Source organism: Cariama cristata, unplaced genomic scaffold (assembly GCF_000690535.1).
Source record: "Cariama cristata isolate BGI_N322 unplaced genomic scaffold, ASM69053v1 scaffold7844, whole genome shotgun sequence".
NCBI lineage: Eukaryota > Metazoa > Chordata > Aves > Cariamiformes > Cariamidae > Cariama > Cariama cristata.
In genome coordinates this window covers 64308-81233 of record NW_009614648.1, presented here as the reverse complement: position 1 = coordinate 81233, position 16926 = coordinate 64308, and the positions used below count along the sequence as shown (strand labels likewise).

Here is a 16926-nt window from a genome sequence, read left to right as displayed (position 1 = left end):
CATGAATGTGGCAGTATCATCTCAGCTGCGATGTGGTCATATAAAATACAAATGTTACAGTATAGTGGAATATGATTCATTTGTGGGTTAGCTGCTTTACGTAAGAAGTTTCCTTAATACCTCCATAATAATAAATGTCATTTTATATATATATATATATGTATATTTGGTCTAATACATCCATAGTTTGTTTCAGATTTTATAGATCTGGTGAATCTCTTTACTCATCAACTTCGGACAGTTTTGTCATTTTGATATTCTCTGGAGTCATATAAAACATAGATGCATTTAGACAGAATAAAGTAAGCTTTCTTCTAACTGAAAGTTTAGTTAATTTACATTTTGTTTTAAATAAATCTGTTATAAAAGGAAAATTTTATCGACAAAATAAAGCACAAATGTTATTATAGCAGTATATTTAAGGGGCCTAATTTAGACTGTTCCTTGAAAGGTTCTGTCATTAAGTTAATGGAAAATGTGCATATGGAAAGATCATTGGACAGGATCCTTAAAATATCAAAGTAACATGACTGTCACAGAGGTATATTTAGAGCCATTTTATCCCCTTGTTGCAATGATATATGTGTAGTCAACAAAACAGGGTACAGGACATGAGGGGCACACAGGGACTGGTGTTGCCTGTAGCTGCTCTGGGGGTTCCCATCCCAGGGGCAAGAGGGAGACGCTGGTGCGGGGCCGATGCCCGGCCGTAACACGGAGCCTCCAGCGCTACGGCACCGGCACTGGAGCCTGCACGAGGAGCAGTGGAGGTGGGTGGTGGAGGACACAGTGGGTGTTCCCTGCAGGTGGATAGCAACTGCAGAGTCGCTACTGCTTTTTGCCTGAAGGGTGGGCTTCTTAACCTCTGACCCATGTCTAAGTTGACAGTCTTAAGTCTGGGAATCAGGAAATGCCTCCAAGCTCTTGTCTTTTGAGTCCCTACTGCTGAAATTACATCTTAATGGAAAAACATAGATTGCCTATTCAAAATATGCTATAGATTAAATCTTATTTTTTTTAACACAAATTAGCATTGGAGTGTACTTTTTCAGGTCAAGCTCCTAGGATTTGACTCTCTGAGCCATGCTTACAATGAGTGGTAACTATTCATGCATTTAGTTCCAGTAGATCCGATGAGATTAGGCTGAGACCAAGTACTACTCAGTAGGAGAAAGGCTTGCACAACAGGACTTTCCAAAATGTTGCCTACGTAGTAGCTCTATCCATATATTATTAAGTCAGACTGTCAATAATTTTTCAGAGTTCATTTGACTTATTTCATGCATATATTGACTCTTCTTATTATTTCTGCTTCTTAGGCTACTGGAGAAAAAAGAGCTGCCCCAGATTCTGGCAAGAAGCCCAAGACTCCAAAGAAGAAGAAAAAGAAAGACCCAAATGAGCCACAAAAGCCAGTGTCAGCATACGCCCTTTTCTTCAGAGATACACAAGCTGCAATTAAAGGGCAGAACCCGAATGCTACATTTGGAGAGGTTTCAAAAATAGTGGCATCTATGTGGGACAGTTTAGGAGAAGAACAAAAACAGGTAAAAAAAAAAAATGCAGCATTGACTCACAAAATGTAAAATAGTAATCCTTGTAAAAAAAAAAATCCTCCTACGTCTGCTCTGAGTGGACCACGCTACTTGATGATGTAGACCTCTTACTCTGTAGAGCCACACTGATTTTGGACTTGCTGAAGACCTAGCATTTAAAAAGTATTTTGTTTTAAGAGCCAGGAGGTAGTATTAAATGGCTGTATTTGTCTTTAAATTTTAAAGGGCAGTTTGTTAAAAGCTCAGCTGATATTGTCCTAGAGTCCCGTTAAGACCATCTTTTGATGATTCCTATTTCAAAGCTCTTGTTTCCTGTTAATCAGAAGTTAGAAGAGAGAAGGGGAAGGTACAGCACATTTGCCATTTTCCTTTGATCTGCCTTATGAATTTGTTACAAAGCGTGTTGATTTCCAACCTTTGAAGCTGATCCTCTGTGCCTCATTACGATGTTGTGTGTGAAACGTTATCTCCAACTCGGACTTGGTATAGAATGATGAGTTTTGTTCTTCCTTGAGGGTTATTCTTCTTTCTATACACATGTAACTCCTACAAATGGAGTGAAGGGGGGAAAAAACATCCTTTGCAGCTGTTTGCCTGTTGATGCTCCATGCAGCTCCCAGTAGCAGGTAACGGAAACTGCAATGGAAGAGTAGATTCCCATACAGGACACCTTCTGGCAAGATATGAATGATATTTGTTTGCGAAGTACATTTGGAAACTTTTAGTCTGATCTAACATGATGGTGAACATGATTTAAAGGTGAACTTTAAATTTACTGAAAATACAGATTAATTCATTTTTGCCTAACTGTTCTTGTTTAACTCAATGGGATTCTCTCATACTGGCTTTGTTGGAAGTGAATTGTCCTAGCTCTATGACCTATCTTTTCTAAAGGTTTAAAGATTATTATTTTTTTTAATATGTAGTTCGAATATTTGTTTTAAAAAAAATTGCTTAGGCATTTTTTGCTATATTATACTACTGCAGATGCTTTTTCGTGTCTGAAATACTCAGTGTTCGAATATCCCTATTACTTAGAGTCATTTAAAATATCATTTCCTGGGGAGGTAAAGTGTGCATAGGTAGTCTTGTCAAACAGTTGGCTGCTCTAGCAGGTTTTTTTTATTCACAATAAATGAACATAAATTGTGGCGCAAGTCCAGCAAGTGGACCTGAAAGTCTGTAACCACCTGCAAGAATATCTAGATGTTTCAGGGAAGAAAAAAGCACATCTAACAGTAGTGTTTTCAGTTTTTTTGGTCTGTGTTTTTTGTTTCTTTGCAAGCGATTTTCAGAGCATTCTGGCAAAAACATCTTAACTGAAGTTGGTCAAATTGTGGTCTGTTTTAATAGGTATACAAAAGAAAAACTGAAGCTGCCAAAAAAGAGTACCTAAAGGCACTTGCTGCCTATAGAGCAAGCCTCGTTTCTAAGGTAAGCCTGATGCTGCCTTCAGTATAATGCAAATTAACTTTTGGCAACAGTGTTTAAATACTGGAGGTGAGGGTGTGGTGTTACGCAAAATAAAATTAGAATTCTAGGATATCTGTAATACAACTTTACAAGATGTTGTGCTGCTGCTTGAACCCTGCTTAGTCTCTGCAAAAAAATTTCATCTCTCTAATGGCACAGTAACGATTACCAAACAATAATTTTGTAAATGTACATCTTCCTTTATCTATGGAGGCAGAATAATGCCCTTCACTACAACAGTAAAATTCTATCATGAAAAATATACTGACCTTTTGACATTAGCATTTGCAAGCTATTTGCAGAGTTTTGTTTTTCCTCAAGTGCTACTTCTCGAAAGACAGACTTGCTTTGCGTGGAGCTGGAGAGCAGTTATTTTATGACAGAGCTTAAGTATTTCTTGCAGGTGAGGGGAAAAAAATGGGGGTGGCTCTGAATTTGGAGAGTACTTACAAATGGACTAGCTGGCAATGAGCCACATGGAGTATTTTAGCGGATCCTGAGCTAAAGCAAAACTTGTGAAGAAAACAAAGCTCTGCTGTCTTATTTGAGAATTTACCTTTCTAACTGGCAGCACTACACTGGTGGTAGATCTGTTGCAACTGAATACCATAAATGGAAATACACTTATGGACATCTAAAATATGGGTACAATTAATCAAGGTGGTTATTTCTCTAATAATATTTCATAAAGATCAATTACAAAAATATCTTCGATCACAAGAAAGCAGCAGAAGGAAGGGGTGATATCTAACTCCTGAGTCTGTCTATTTGAATGTACAACTGCCGAGCGTTAGTAAATCACACAGAAAATTGCCGTGTATTTTAATGATTAAAAATGCAACAGCAGAAATTATACACATGCATTTTTGAAAGCTGGAAGATTTCTTCTCCTTGTGTTGAGAAGCTGCGTTTTTCTGTTGTCTCTAGGACTTAGAAAATATTCTCAAAGGCTTTAGTAGCACAATGCTAAGTTCAATGGCAACTGGAATTCTAATTACCTTTGAGGGAATTTATTTTGTCAGTCCTAAATTCCCTTTTCAGAAACATCAGAAATCACATTTTCTCCCCAAATCTATGGCACCTGGGCTGCCGAATAACTTGTGTAAAGACTGCGAGTGGAAATTACACTCGTAAGTCCAGGATTCATCTCATCTCCTCTAACTTAAGACATCGTTGCTGTAGCTTTTTCATCCGAGGTGGTTGCTGGGAGTAGGGATGGAATAGGCACTTCTGCAGCTCAGTTTGACATATTCTAAGGTAAATGCCTAAAACATGTCAGTTAATTGTGCTGGAAGAGACTTTTTTCTCAATTGTCTTTATATAGAGATTCTAGGTAACTATTCTACATGTCACGTACAATGCAGATGTGTAAAGCTATGACAGAATCCTACCTTTGGTCCTTAAATATATCTAATCTAAGCATACACAATATTTTAAAATATGCCTAATAAAACTATGCCTTCAAAGGCACCAGAACACCTCATTTGCTGCAATAGGTCTCTTTGGACTGAAGTTTTCCCACAGATGTGTCTCATCAGAAACCTCCGGGACACTGGAAGTGGGCAGGACTCCCTAAGCAGGGCACCTCGCTGATGCAGCTGTACCCCTTCTGGTGTATTCTGCTGCGTGGCTTGACAGAGGTTCTCTTAGACTTCTGTCTGTTGTAGATACCTGCGTCTTGATGCCTTAGATGCAAAGAACTACAACAAGTACATTTAAAATGTTGTTTGAGAAGTTTTGTTGTTTCTACACTACACTTATGCCATGATAACTGGTGTGTGGGGGTATGCTTCTGCTCAGATTTGACTCCCAAAGAACAGGTTGGTTTTTTTAAAAACATATAAATATAAAAAGTGTTGGGCCCTTTTTAGCTCTTTCAGCCACAAAATGTACGTGACATCTGTGACTTTCTGGTGTTGAACAAGGGCAGGAGTTAGTTTTTTGTCCCAAGTAAGAACTGGAGGTGCTGTATACAGAGACAGATGAAGAGGTGATGTAATGGATCGGTGGATCCGTGATCTTTGTCAGGCAGCTGATCGATCTTTTCTGATAGAAAACAAAAGATGAAGAAGTCTCCCTGCACAGCTGTGACTTTTATTTCCATGTAAACAGTAACAAAGTTTTTTTTCTATTAAAAATGCAATTAATTTCTTTTCCAAACACAGGCTGCTGCAGAATCTGCTGAGGCCCAGACAATTCGTTCTGTTCAGCAAACACTGGCATCTACAAATTTGTCTTCCTCCCTTATTCTGAATACTTCTCTTTCTCAACACCCGACAGTATCGGCATCTCCCCAAACTCTTCAACAGCCCCTTCCCAGGGCAATTGCTCCAAAACCTTTAACCATGAGACTGCCCATGAATCAGATTGTAGCTTCTGTCACCGTTGCACCAAACATGCCAACAAACATTGCAGCTCCATTGATGAGCTCTATGGGAACAAATATGGTGGCAACGCCATCTTCATCTCAAGTAAGTCCCTCAATGCAAAGCCAGCAGCACCAGATACAGCAGCTGCAGCAGCAACAGATGCAGCAGATGCAACAGCAGCAACTACACCAGCATCAAATGCATCAGCAAATACAGCAACAAATGCAACAGCAGCATTTTCAGCACCACATGCAACAACATTTGCAGCAGCAGCAGCAGCATCTTCAGCAGCAAATTAATCAACAGCAAATGCAACAGCAACTGCAGCACATACAGCTTCAGCAAATGCAGCAGCAGCAAATGCAGCATATGCAACACCAGTCACAGCCTTCTCCTCAGCAGCATTCTCCGGGAGCCTCTCAGATCACTTCTCCCATCCCTGCCATTGGGAGCCCTCAGCCAGCACCTCAGCAGCACCAGTCACAAATACAATCTCAGACACAGACTCAAGTATTATCGCAGGTCAGTATTTTCTGAAGATAAATGATCTTGCAACATGGCTTTGTGTTGATGGAGGGGGTAGGGGTAAACCATATTTGGCTGAAAACTGTAAATTGTTGATGGTAGTTATGCAGGGATGCATAACAGATCAAATGATCCTCTAAAGTGTCTATTAGATAGGCAATAAAGAACTACAATGTAGCTGTGTATCATCTTTTAGCTGACTATAAATCATTTTGTTTTTTAAAAAAAAAAAAAAGCTGTGCTCTTTTTCATGTGATGCCTTTTTAATTTATTTAAGCTTTACCTACAATATGTGAATCAAATGGCCTAATAAATACCTGGATCTTATGACTGCAAAATGGCCTTTCAGAGTTATATGATATAACCCTTCTTTCTCTAAAAGTGAATAATGCACTTCAAGGCAGTATGAACTCATGAAGCCCTTAAAGCACAGTTGTAACTACCTGTAAAATGATGATTGGATTTCATACAATCATACTTGTATGACATGAGTTAGTTGATGGCATTTTTTGTCATGAAAAAATAGAGTAAATCACAGATTTTTGCCAAAGCTCTTAATTTTTTTTTTTCTCTCCTAAATGTCTTCAGAAAAACAAATGCAAGAAACTGAACTTAAATGTTTCGCCCAACCTTTCACTTCATTTCTCCAAATAAACCTACCATGGTTTGTAAGAAAATATATATATTGACATTTACCCTTTTACGTTAATTCCAGTTACGGAACAAATGTGAATATTATATTCTGTGTCGAAGTGATGAGTTTCAGATTTAATACACTGTATTTTTAAAAGGGAAATGCACTTAAATAAAACTGTTATTACAGAACGCTAAGATGAAAAATGCAAGAGTTTTTAATACGCTGTAAAACCAGTAGAATATTTAAATGAAACTCCACAACCGAATAATCAATGTAAATATTTTCTTTAAAAGTTGTAAGTTTTCATATCATGTGTTGTAAAGTTTTCATAAATGAGGCTTTAATGTAAACACTGGTAACATGAATTATTAATTGCTACATTGCTTATTGTGTTTTTATGCTGTTTTATACTTTTTTATGAGTTATGATAGCAGCAATTAAGTTGTTTGTATTTTGCTTATCTAAAATAAATGCTTTTATCTTGCTATAGAATAAACACATTTCAGTAAAACTGAGGAGCCATAAGTCTTTGATAGAAAAATCGGAAATGCAAACACTGTCTTGGAAAATTTATTTAACTTTTTTGGATTTTTATCAAACATACTGGGTAAACAGGTACCAATCGGAACTGAGAGTGCCATCAGCTCTTGTATCCATCAAGATGCTCTGCTGAAGAGTGGCGTAGCGCTCCTCTGAGGTTTCTGCGACTTCAGAGAGAGAAAGCAGGTGGTGGAGTGACAAAGCATTCATGCTACCCTGTGTTATGTTTATCTGCAGGAACAGGATAGCGAACCTGTCTCTCAGCAGTAGTGTTCAGAGAGGCAAATAAGTACAAATTGTGGTTTTCTTTGTGTCTTTGAGTTCCAGATGTAAACGCAGGTACTGCCATGGGCTTCCTGTCTGTAAGCCCCCGACTCTGACTCGGGCTGATCCCAAGTTATCTGACTTTTATTTTGTCATAAAAGTAGGACATGAAAGAGAGGATGGAGAGAGCAGGTATTCCATTTGAAGGATTTGGAAACATTCACATCCAATGTGTTGTCAGGTTATTAGTGCTATTCATATATTTTTACTCTGGACAGACAGGAGAAATGCTTTATTTTCTTCTTTCCCTTCTTTGCCTGCAATATCTGTGCTGGGAGTGCAGTCTGACCACTATCCCCGGTTGTCTTGCATGATTAATTACAGCATCTGTCCTGTCAGAAGCTATAATGAAGAGGTCTTGATAAAAATTGCAAATTACCACTGGCAACAATCTTAAACTGCTTGTGATAAAATTAAAATTAAAAACAGCAAGTGTCAAACCTGAGCAGAATCCTAATCCTGGTTGAGGCGGTGTCCATGGCTACCACGCTCAGACCACAACCAAAAAATAATGGAATATAGATCCCCAAAAAGTTGCAACCAGACTTGAGGGAAGAGGTACTATACCGTGTGAGTTTATTAATAATGAATTCAGCTTTCAATATTTCATCATCCTCAGGTACTCTGTTTATTATGTACAAATATTGAACAGCAAGAGATTCTAATTATAAATTTATAGATTTGTTGGAGCAGAAAAAAAAATCATGTATAAATTGAAGCTTTTCATAATAGGTGTTAGTTGACAGCTACCCATGCTCCTAATAGCCTTACTATGATATCTAATCATGTCTGGGACGGAGGATGTTTATTCCAAGCGCGAGGAAGCCTGCCTGCATTAGAAATGGCACGGCAGAGGCTGGTTGGGAGAGAGTTTTGTGTGTGTCAGTTTTAACCAATGTTACATAACAAAGGGAACCATTTTATGGTCGTTTTGAAACCTTTAGACAAATGTCTTCAGAAATAATTGCTAAACTGCATGTGACAGTAATTGTGTATTAGTTCTATAATTGTCATTTTGAAGACCTATGAAGTATCGTTGGAAAAATGTCACTAGTGATAAGAGTTAATTACAACTGAAGTCTGTTTTCAACTATTTGCAGCGAGAAGCAGGTGTTATTACACTCATTAAATGGTTTCATAAATCCTGGGTTTTATCACATTTGATTAAGAGCTGCTGAATTACTGATGGTCAATTCCAGGAAAAATAGTTTTAATTACTGCAGCTAAAAAAAATTAACCAACAAGCAGGACTGCACATTTTAAATATCAAAATTTGAATCTTGAAAAACAGAAGCATCCCCCCGCTTGCTACAAAATTATATTTTACATTACCCACAATAGCATATTGCAGAACATCTTGTGTTTCAAACTGTGCAAGTTGGTGTTCATATTTCCTAAGTCGAAGTGAATAACTTTGCTATCATAGGTCATAAATAAAACTGTTAATTTAAATTGCTTAATATGCAATTTATACTGGAAAAATGCAGTATCCGTATGATTTCAGTGTCGTGCACAATTTAAAGAATGTTTTCCCTCGTATCATTTACAAGCACTTAACTGCTCCCTTCTTTTCCCAAGGTTTCAGATGCTTTATCACCCCGGTTAACCACATTCTACTTTCACATTAACCCAGGTTGACACATGATGAAAGAACATAAGGAGGTTTAATTTTTAGCTGACACAGGGTCATTAGTTTCTAACTTGGAGAACAAAGCCTTTAAATACCTCTATGCAACATAATCTCAATTTTATATTATCACCTGACCATTGTGGTTTGCAGGACAGATGGATTAAATATCTCAAGTTTAACCAGAAGTCTTGCGCTGACTCTTTTTCAATGGGGATCGGCTATTTGAATGGCCCCTTTTCCATTTCTCACTTCATGGAGTATTCTGCAGCACTGGACTTCATTCTAACCTTTCCCTCCCCCCTTTGTTTGGCTTTTGTTTTGCAACAGCTGTTATTATCGTTTTTGGTCAGCTGTGATTGCTGGAGGCAAAATAGGACCAGATGGTGTTTTGCTATGCATGAATGGCGAGTTAGAGGAGTTTGGATTGAATAGGCCAAGTTTGAATGGTGTCTATGCACCACCTGCCCTCTTCAGCAGCAGCACACACATCACGGGAGCATGATCTGTCTCAGACCTACTAGAGCTGGATGGGAATGGAGAGCGCCTCGTTGGATTTTCTCCATATTTATTGATCTTCCATGCACTAACAGCATAATGCAGTACACAGTCAATTTGAGTTAATTGGATATGACACAGCATGTACATGTAATCTATCACTGGAGTCTCCTGGTACGCTTTAGGTTTTGCTGCCACAAGAACATGCAGTATTAGCCGGCATTAATAGGCTAAGTGGATGGAAGTAAAACAGGATCCTTGTTGGGCTTGATTTAACCAAATGTACTGTAGTTTTAAAATGATACCCTTGAAACTGCCAGAGAGGCAGTTAAATACGAACAGTTCGGGTGTGATAGACTGGACTGAGTATTTCAGCACAGAACCAACTATATCTCGTTCCCATCCTTTCTGAGAGGTTTGCCAGGGAAATTCAAACGAACAGTTGACTGAAAGCAGGGAGCGGTCGGTAGCAATGAGCTGCTGCCGTTCGGAAAGGGGCGTGGGTTCATGTGGAGGAATCTACTTCGTAGCAGAAGGGATGTATTAAGCAAATTCTGATCACCAGCCCCTAAAACACAGAAATTAAAATTAGGCATCCAAACTGGATTTAGAGTAGCAAAGGGCTGCGTCGATATCCTAAAACTGGTCATAGAGGTAGAGTTTAAATGTTACAGAAATACATGATCTGATGCATCCTCTGTTAAGGTTGACTGAAAGACGTCGGGTATGCTAGAGTTGTGTCTGGACTCTACAGAATAAAATACATGTGTTACAAATAACAAAAATATAGAACAATAACATAACACATAAATTACTTGAATTCGTACGGCAATTGGATGTTTAAAAGCCTACTTCGGTATGTAACTGGGGGTTGCGATCATGCTCTGCCCAAGTTGGCAGGAGCTGCTTGCTCGGTGTCTTTGTCTGTGGTGTCAGGTAGCCGAGTGAGCTACTTTATTATGAAAATTGCATTCAACTGAAAAAATGCTAAATATTTTCCAGTGCCTGTGGGAAAAGCTAGGTTTGTATTAAAGGATTTGGTTTTTAAAGTCACCAAAGTTACATTAAAGTTAATGCTTCTCGGGTGCATCTGAGGGAAAGAATTTTCGATTACAATACTAAAATCTTTCAGAAGAGAACGTATTGCTTGGAGTGAACTGTTCTGACACTTCAGTAGGCTACGCTGGAGATTTATAATGTACTCTGTTTACCTCAGTTAAAAAGTAGAAGTGGCATTTTAAATACTGGGTTTTGTCCAAGCTCTTGGAGCATTAACATCTTCAGCCCCTACAGAAACCAAAGTAGTGCAGAGTTTTCATACGAGGTTTGAAATGAAATTTATTTTAGTCTTCTAGGTAAAAAAATTGAACAGATAATTATACTTGACATGGTGTAGTTATATGGGCACTTCCTACAGGTATCATTTATTTTTTTTCTCCTCTGGGAACGTCTTTATTAATACAGCCACCTTTGGTCTGTTATTTTCTCCAAACTGGAATTGTTAATGTTACTTTAGTGCTGCTGCTCTAATTGGAACAGAAAGGCTTTGATCCAGCAAATCACTTAAAATGAGTGGATAATTCATGTATATAAGTAGTAATTTCATTAAAGTGACTACTCATATGCTCCGTTATACAGTTGCTCAAGTGCTTTCATAGATCAGGGGTCTAATTGCAAAATGTTGTATTTGTTTTCCAAACAATTCCAAGTAGCGATAATAAGAATAATCAGAACCTAAAAGTGACATAACCTGACTTACATTTTCTGCACTTTCTTTTATTAAATTCTATTCTAAACAAGTCACAGGTCTGATTTTCAAGTACAGGTATCTAACCTCTGTGCTGGTTCAGTGACTGTGTATCACCATAAATGTGTAAAGAATTAACCACCTGACTGGTGATTTGTACACTCAGTCATTTAGATGGGTTTCTACTGTGCACAGGTCTGAAAACCTGTACCTGGATCAGCAGTGACAGCTCTTGACTAAGCAGATGCCTTGGCCAAATATTTGTATTTACAAAACAGAGAAGTAAATGCAGGCAAACAAAGCACCATTATACCTACTGGCAATGTTTGTGAAACCTAGAGGGTATGGTTACTGCAGACCGGTTTATTTTTAACGCTATATCCCGTAGTGTACTGATAACAAATATATATGTTGCATTAGCATAAAGTACGTAAATAATAAATCCAATGTGTTATACTTTTCTCACTGGTGCTTATAGGTGCTTAATTTTGGAATTGGTTTTGGTGTTCCACGAATCATAAGAATTGACCATACAGCATGGATATTTAAAAAATAAGAACTAGCTGTACCATTGCTTAGTTTCTTTCAAAGTGCTGAATATTCAGTGTCTGGAAATCAAGGCTCACTTTGAAAATTCTGCCGTATCAGCTGTCGATCAGGGGATTCTCACTGCTGCACTGGGGTGTGTGTGTACGTGTAAGGATAAACCGAGAGCAGTGAGCAGCCCGTGTACGTGTTCCAGCCTCACACAAAAGTGCCCTTCCCTGGGTGCCCTTAGCAGGGGGTAGCCAGCGTTTTGCTGCTGGCTGGGGTGATACGGGACCAAACAGCTGTGGAGCTCTGCTGTGGCATCAACCAAATCATATTGCCTGTTCCTCCCGGCTTCTTGTCACTTTTCCGATTGTCCCTTTCCACATTTCTCTCTGCTTTGCTAATCACAGTAGCAGCCAGGGCTGTCCTGCCCCACGCCAGCTCTTGCACTCTGCTCCTGCCCGCTCACCACCTGTGGAAAGCTCCTCTTGGGGAGCTTCTCCTCCTCAGATCCCCTTCTTGTTCCTTCTGTTCCTGGTCATTGCAAGGAAATGAATAAATAGTCAACATACGTGATCCGTATTTGTTTAAATACAGAGATGTCCAGATGTGTACTCTTAATTTTATGTGGAAAATGTCTAAAATATGTGTAAATATGAGGCATGCATTTGGGGATTTTTTGGGTAATATTCTAGGTGCTTTGCAGCGTGGGCTGCCGAAGGATTTGGTTACTGCTTAGCATACTGTGGCACTGGCAGAGTATAGATGAAGCTAGTGATAATTATCATCCTTGTATAAATGGACTTTCTCCCTTATAATATTGTGGCAGATAAATCTGTGTGTATTTTGGTCATTTACAGCAGATAGCGTTATTACGGCAGATCTTGAGCTCCTGGTGGAATGCACGTAATTCCAAGTGTCAATTTAGAGATACTTGTGTTTTTATAAGGAATAAGCAGCCTTTCTTTTTTTTTTTTCTTTTTTTTTTTTTTTTTATCCCAATGCAAATGAAATCCTTATCCTTCACTTCAGAACACAGCCAGAGCTTGCTAGCAGGCTTGGGCAAATTAAACATCTTTGAACAAAAATAGTAATAAAAATGTAATATTCTCACACTCACTTCTGTCAAAGTCTGCTGAAGCTGTACTTGGCTTTAAACCCAAGGCTGAGTTTGTTCTGATTATTTCTTTCCATTTTTAAAGCTGCTGATCAGCAAAGATTAATTGATACATGATTCTGCATCTCTGCCAGTCCAGCTGCACAACGGGCAGATCCCCACGGGGAATCTGTGCCAGGCCCAGTGCCCGCGGCAGCGCTGATGGACACGGCAGGCAGTGGGTGAGAGTCCCTCAGCGCGGGCTCCGTTCTCATCTCATTTCACGACGTTTTGGTGTTAAAAGTCAACGCAAGATAGAACAGGTCATTTCAAAGGGAGCAAGGTCAGGCAGTCGTGGACCACTGCATATTTCTGGCCCTGTCGCGATCCGTGGCGTAACTGCAGTCACTTTAGCAGCACAGGAGATCACTTCTATGCCATTAGGCCAAATGCTCCACATCAGCAACTCCACTGAGCACCGGACATATTAAAATTAAAACCAACTTTGCAGTGTACTCGGGACTAAATAAGAGGTCATGAAGCCAGTAGAAATGATCCCAGTGATTTCAGTGGACTTTGGGCCAGGATGGGCACAAAAATGCAGCCATTATAAGCATGCTTGTAATTTTTTCATATGATGTAGGAATCATTCTTGCAGAAAGAGAGTTCGAAGGAGAGGGAGGAACAGCAATTTTCCTCCTGAATTGTGAAAACGAAAACTGTTGGGTATGTGTTGCTATCACAGCAAAGTGTTTCTATCCAGGCTCAGTGTTCAGCATGTAAACAACTTCCACTGAAATCTGCAAAGTGACTGTGCAGTGCATCTGGGAAAATATTCGTGATTTAAATGCATTAAGCAAAATGATAATGTTGTTTGACTTTGGTTAATCAATAACAGAGAAATGTAACACTTTAGTTTGATTAACCTTCTGCCATGCAACACAAAGTCAATGAAATCAGAAATACTTTGTTCTTTTTTTAAATTTCCATAGATTATAGTGGGGTTTCATTTCTGGGCGTGTGGTTTTTTCCCTGTTGTTATCTGTATATTTTATCTGAAGTTTGTTTGTTGCTCTAGAACAACGTATTTGTCCACTGTAGACAAAATATGCACTTTGTTCAATTCCTTACTTGAGGTCAAATTCTCTTGAGGAGAACAAGTGTGGGTTGTGTAGCTGTCAAAAGAGGGTTTAGTGCTTGACCCTAAGAAGCATTCAAAGCCCAGATCTCTCTTTTTTTATTGCTTTTCGTCTTCATTGTTTGTACTTTATACTTAAGAAGGGGCCTCCGCAGAGGGGAAAGCCCCTGCTTTTGTATTCACAACTAACAACCTTCTACTGAAACACCTCAAAAGCTTTTCACAGCAAGAATTTGGAAACCGCTGCTCTGTGGCAACCGCTGGTGCACACTCATACCCCGCGCACGGAGGGGCTGGGGCAGAACGTGGTGGTACGCGCGCCGGACGGAGCCCAGGAGGGAGGGAGGTGGAGTCAGGGCTTCGGGGCATTGGCATCAATGTTCTTGCAATGAACTGGAAATTACTGGAGGTATGTAAGCTTGGATGCAACGAAGCGGGAGTGTGAATCCAAAAGGGTAAGTTGCTGAATTAATGTAGTTTAGAGGAAGATACGGACAATAGCTGTTTAACTGGATGCTCACTGAAAAGATGAGACAGTTCTATATATCTGTGCCCAAACAGAAGTTGGGTCTTACATTCTCTACAGATGGTGTTTATATAGTGTACACAAATTCAGTATTAGAAATAGCCATTAAAAAGCCTGAGATTTTGTATAATTACTCACAATTACTATTGTGTGGGAAGTGTGAGTATTATATTACATTTTATTTTATAGAACTACAGTGCAATTATACTTGGTAATAGCTGCTAACAGTATGAGGTGCCTTATTTGTAAAAAATGCAAAATACTTGTAGTATTCGTAACTGAACATGAGTTTTGGCTAACATACAAACGTAGTAAAGGTAGACTTTAAGTCCTTTCCGTCCCGCTTGGCAAGACTGTTGGCCTTATCTTTTTTATCTCGGGCAGTAACTCGCAGTTCTCCAGGGCCATTCCAAGGGAGCCAGGAGCACAAGAGGACCAAACAAACAGATGGGCTGAGATAACACGAACCTGGGCAGCGGAGGAAGGTCACCTCTTTGGAGAGTTACACAGTTCTTAGAGGAGCCTGCCCGTGGCAAGGCCATGGCTCTCACGTGGGGTAATTTTGGGTGCTGCCAGCTGGGACAGTGGGTACTGTACGAGCCCTCACCTCTGCTGGGAAAGGCATGAAATAAAAGTAATCTTACGCAAAGGAAATGACTAGATATTTTGTCATCTACATATCTTGGGATAGACTACATATACTAGGTATTCTGGGATAATTTGCACCTTTAAGAAACCCTGACAAGGAAGAGTTGCTGCCCTACTCAGAGCAGAGACGCCAAATAGGCATTCGTATGGAGAAGCATGGTTTTAATTACACAGATCTCCAGCCAACATCTGGGAGCCAAGGAAATGCAAGGGTACATGAGCACTCTCTCTCAGCATCATCTGGTTCAGCAAACCAGGAGCATTTCGCATGGTACTGTCTCGACAGAGAACACAGGCAAATAAAAGCTGAATAAGTCTGGAAACTGTACAAAGAAGAAATAAAATAGCGTTCAGGTTATTTAAGAGTACCAAAAAGACACCCCCCCAAAAGTTCTCTCAAAATTATGGACTGCATGGGCTTTTGTGTGCAGCAAAAATTCCTCCAGAATTGTATTTGTTGCTCAGAATATTCAACTGGGAATAACATGACAGTCTTGCAGAGTCCCTGCAGGGTGCAGTGCATGTGTAGGCACTATCCAAGCTGCATTCTTGAGGGCAAATGTTACCCTCTGTTTGTTACTACTGGTTCAGCACCCTCAATTTTAGGTAGACTTGAGGCTATATCATTGCTCTCTGATGCTTATTCTTCACAGTCAGCTGGTCCCAGCCAGGCAACGTCGACGGTAAAGTGACTTTCAGGATCATCATAGGAAGTCCCTGAGATGTGAGGGGAACCTTCCCTGCGAAACGGGGTGCGTGGGCTGGTGCTGGCCCTGCTGGGGTGTTAAGGGCATTTTGACCGCTGGCCACATGAGGCGTGGGGAAACAGGATGGCGCTTAGCGATGCACCCGCTTGGCAGCTCTCCTCTGAGCACTTCCCTGGGAGGCCATTTCGAGCTCTCCCTCCTGCCGATTTAAGGTGCTCCTATAGGTGCTGCCTGAGCAGGGTGTTACAGGAAAGAAAAACTTGTCTGAATTGGAAAGCTACGTCTGCTCTGCTGGTGCTGGAGGGTGCTGGTGGCCTCCGGGGAACTGCCGGCACCCCTGGGCTGGGCTCTGCCTCCAGCTGCACCGCGACACCGGGGCTCAGCCGCAGGCACTGCCGGCAGCCCCAGCCGAGGCTGTTTGCAAAACACCGGAAAGATGCAAGCTGTGAACCATGCGGCAGAAAGAAACAAGTGATAGTTGGTGATTTCTTATTTTTTTTTGCCTTCATACACCTTCACTAGAGGATCCAGAGCTACAGCCAATACAAATTTATTGGAAAGGACTACTTTAACGCACATGCAGAAAACGTTATGTGTCCCCTGTAAGATTAAAAGCCTGGGGAGGAGGAGGAGGGACATGAGAGCGATGATTTCCAGCCTGTAATCCTGCCCTTTTGATTGTTTGATGTTTTTCTGTTTCTGTTGCAAAGCATTAGCTGTTTCAACTGGTACATCTTGGGGTCAAGGATAGTCTGCTCTTGGGATGGTAGGTACTGTAATGTGGCACTGATCTGTCCAGGGGCCTCTGTACGGTACTGAAAAATAACTGGTAACAAGGCAGTGAGGAGGAAGGTGGGACTCGGTGTAATTGATTGGAGATGCCTACACAAAGAAAGCAGTTCCAGGGGGTTCACTGCCATCCCCCCTGTTGGTGTAGTTTGGGGAGTGAGAAGAGCGGCGTACTAAATGGACGTTGGGCTGCTG

The 16926-nt window shown here is 40.3% G+C and overlaps 1 protein-coding gene across 1 annotated transcript in view; it reads left to right on the top strand.

Moving 5' to 3' along the window:
- The window catches only part of TOX3 (TOX high mobility group box family member 3), a 43538-nt gene extending 36477 nt beyond the window's left edge, over window positions 1-7061 (top strand). The window contains exons 6-8 of the mRNA XM_009699505.1: window positions 1320-1547; window positions 2910-2990; window positions 5195-7061. Coding sequence (XP_009697807.1) covers window positions 1320-1547; window positions 2910-2990; window positions 5195-5935 — 1050 coding nt within the window. The 3' untranslated portion in view covers window positions 5936-7061. The remainder of the gene's footprint in view (window positions 1-1319; window positions 1548-2909; window positions 2991-5194) is intronic.
- The last annotated feature ends 9865 nt before the right edge of the window (window positions 7062-16926 follow it).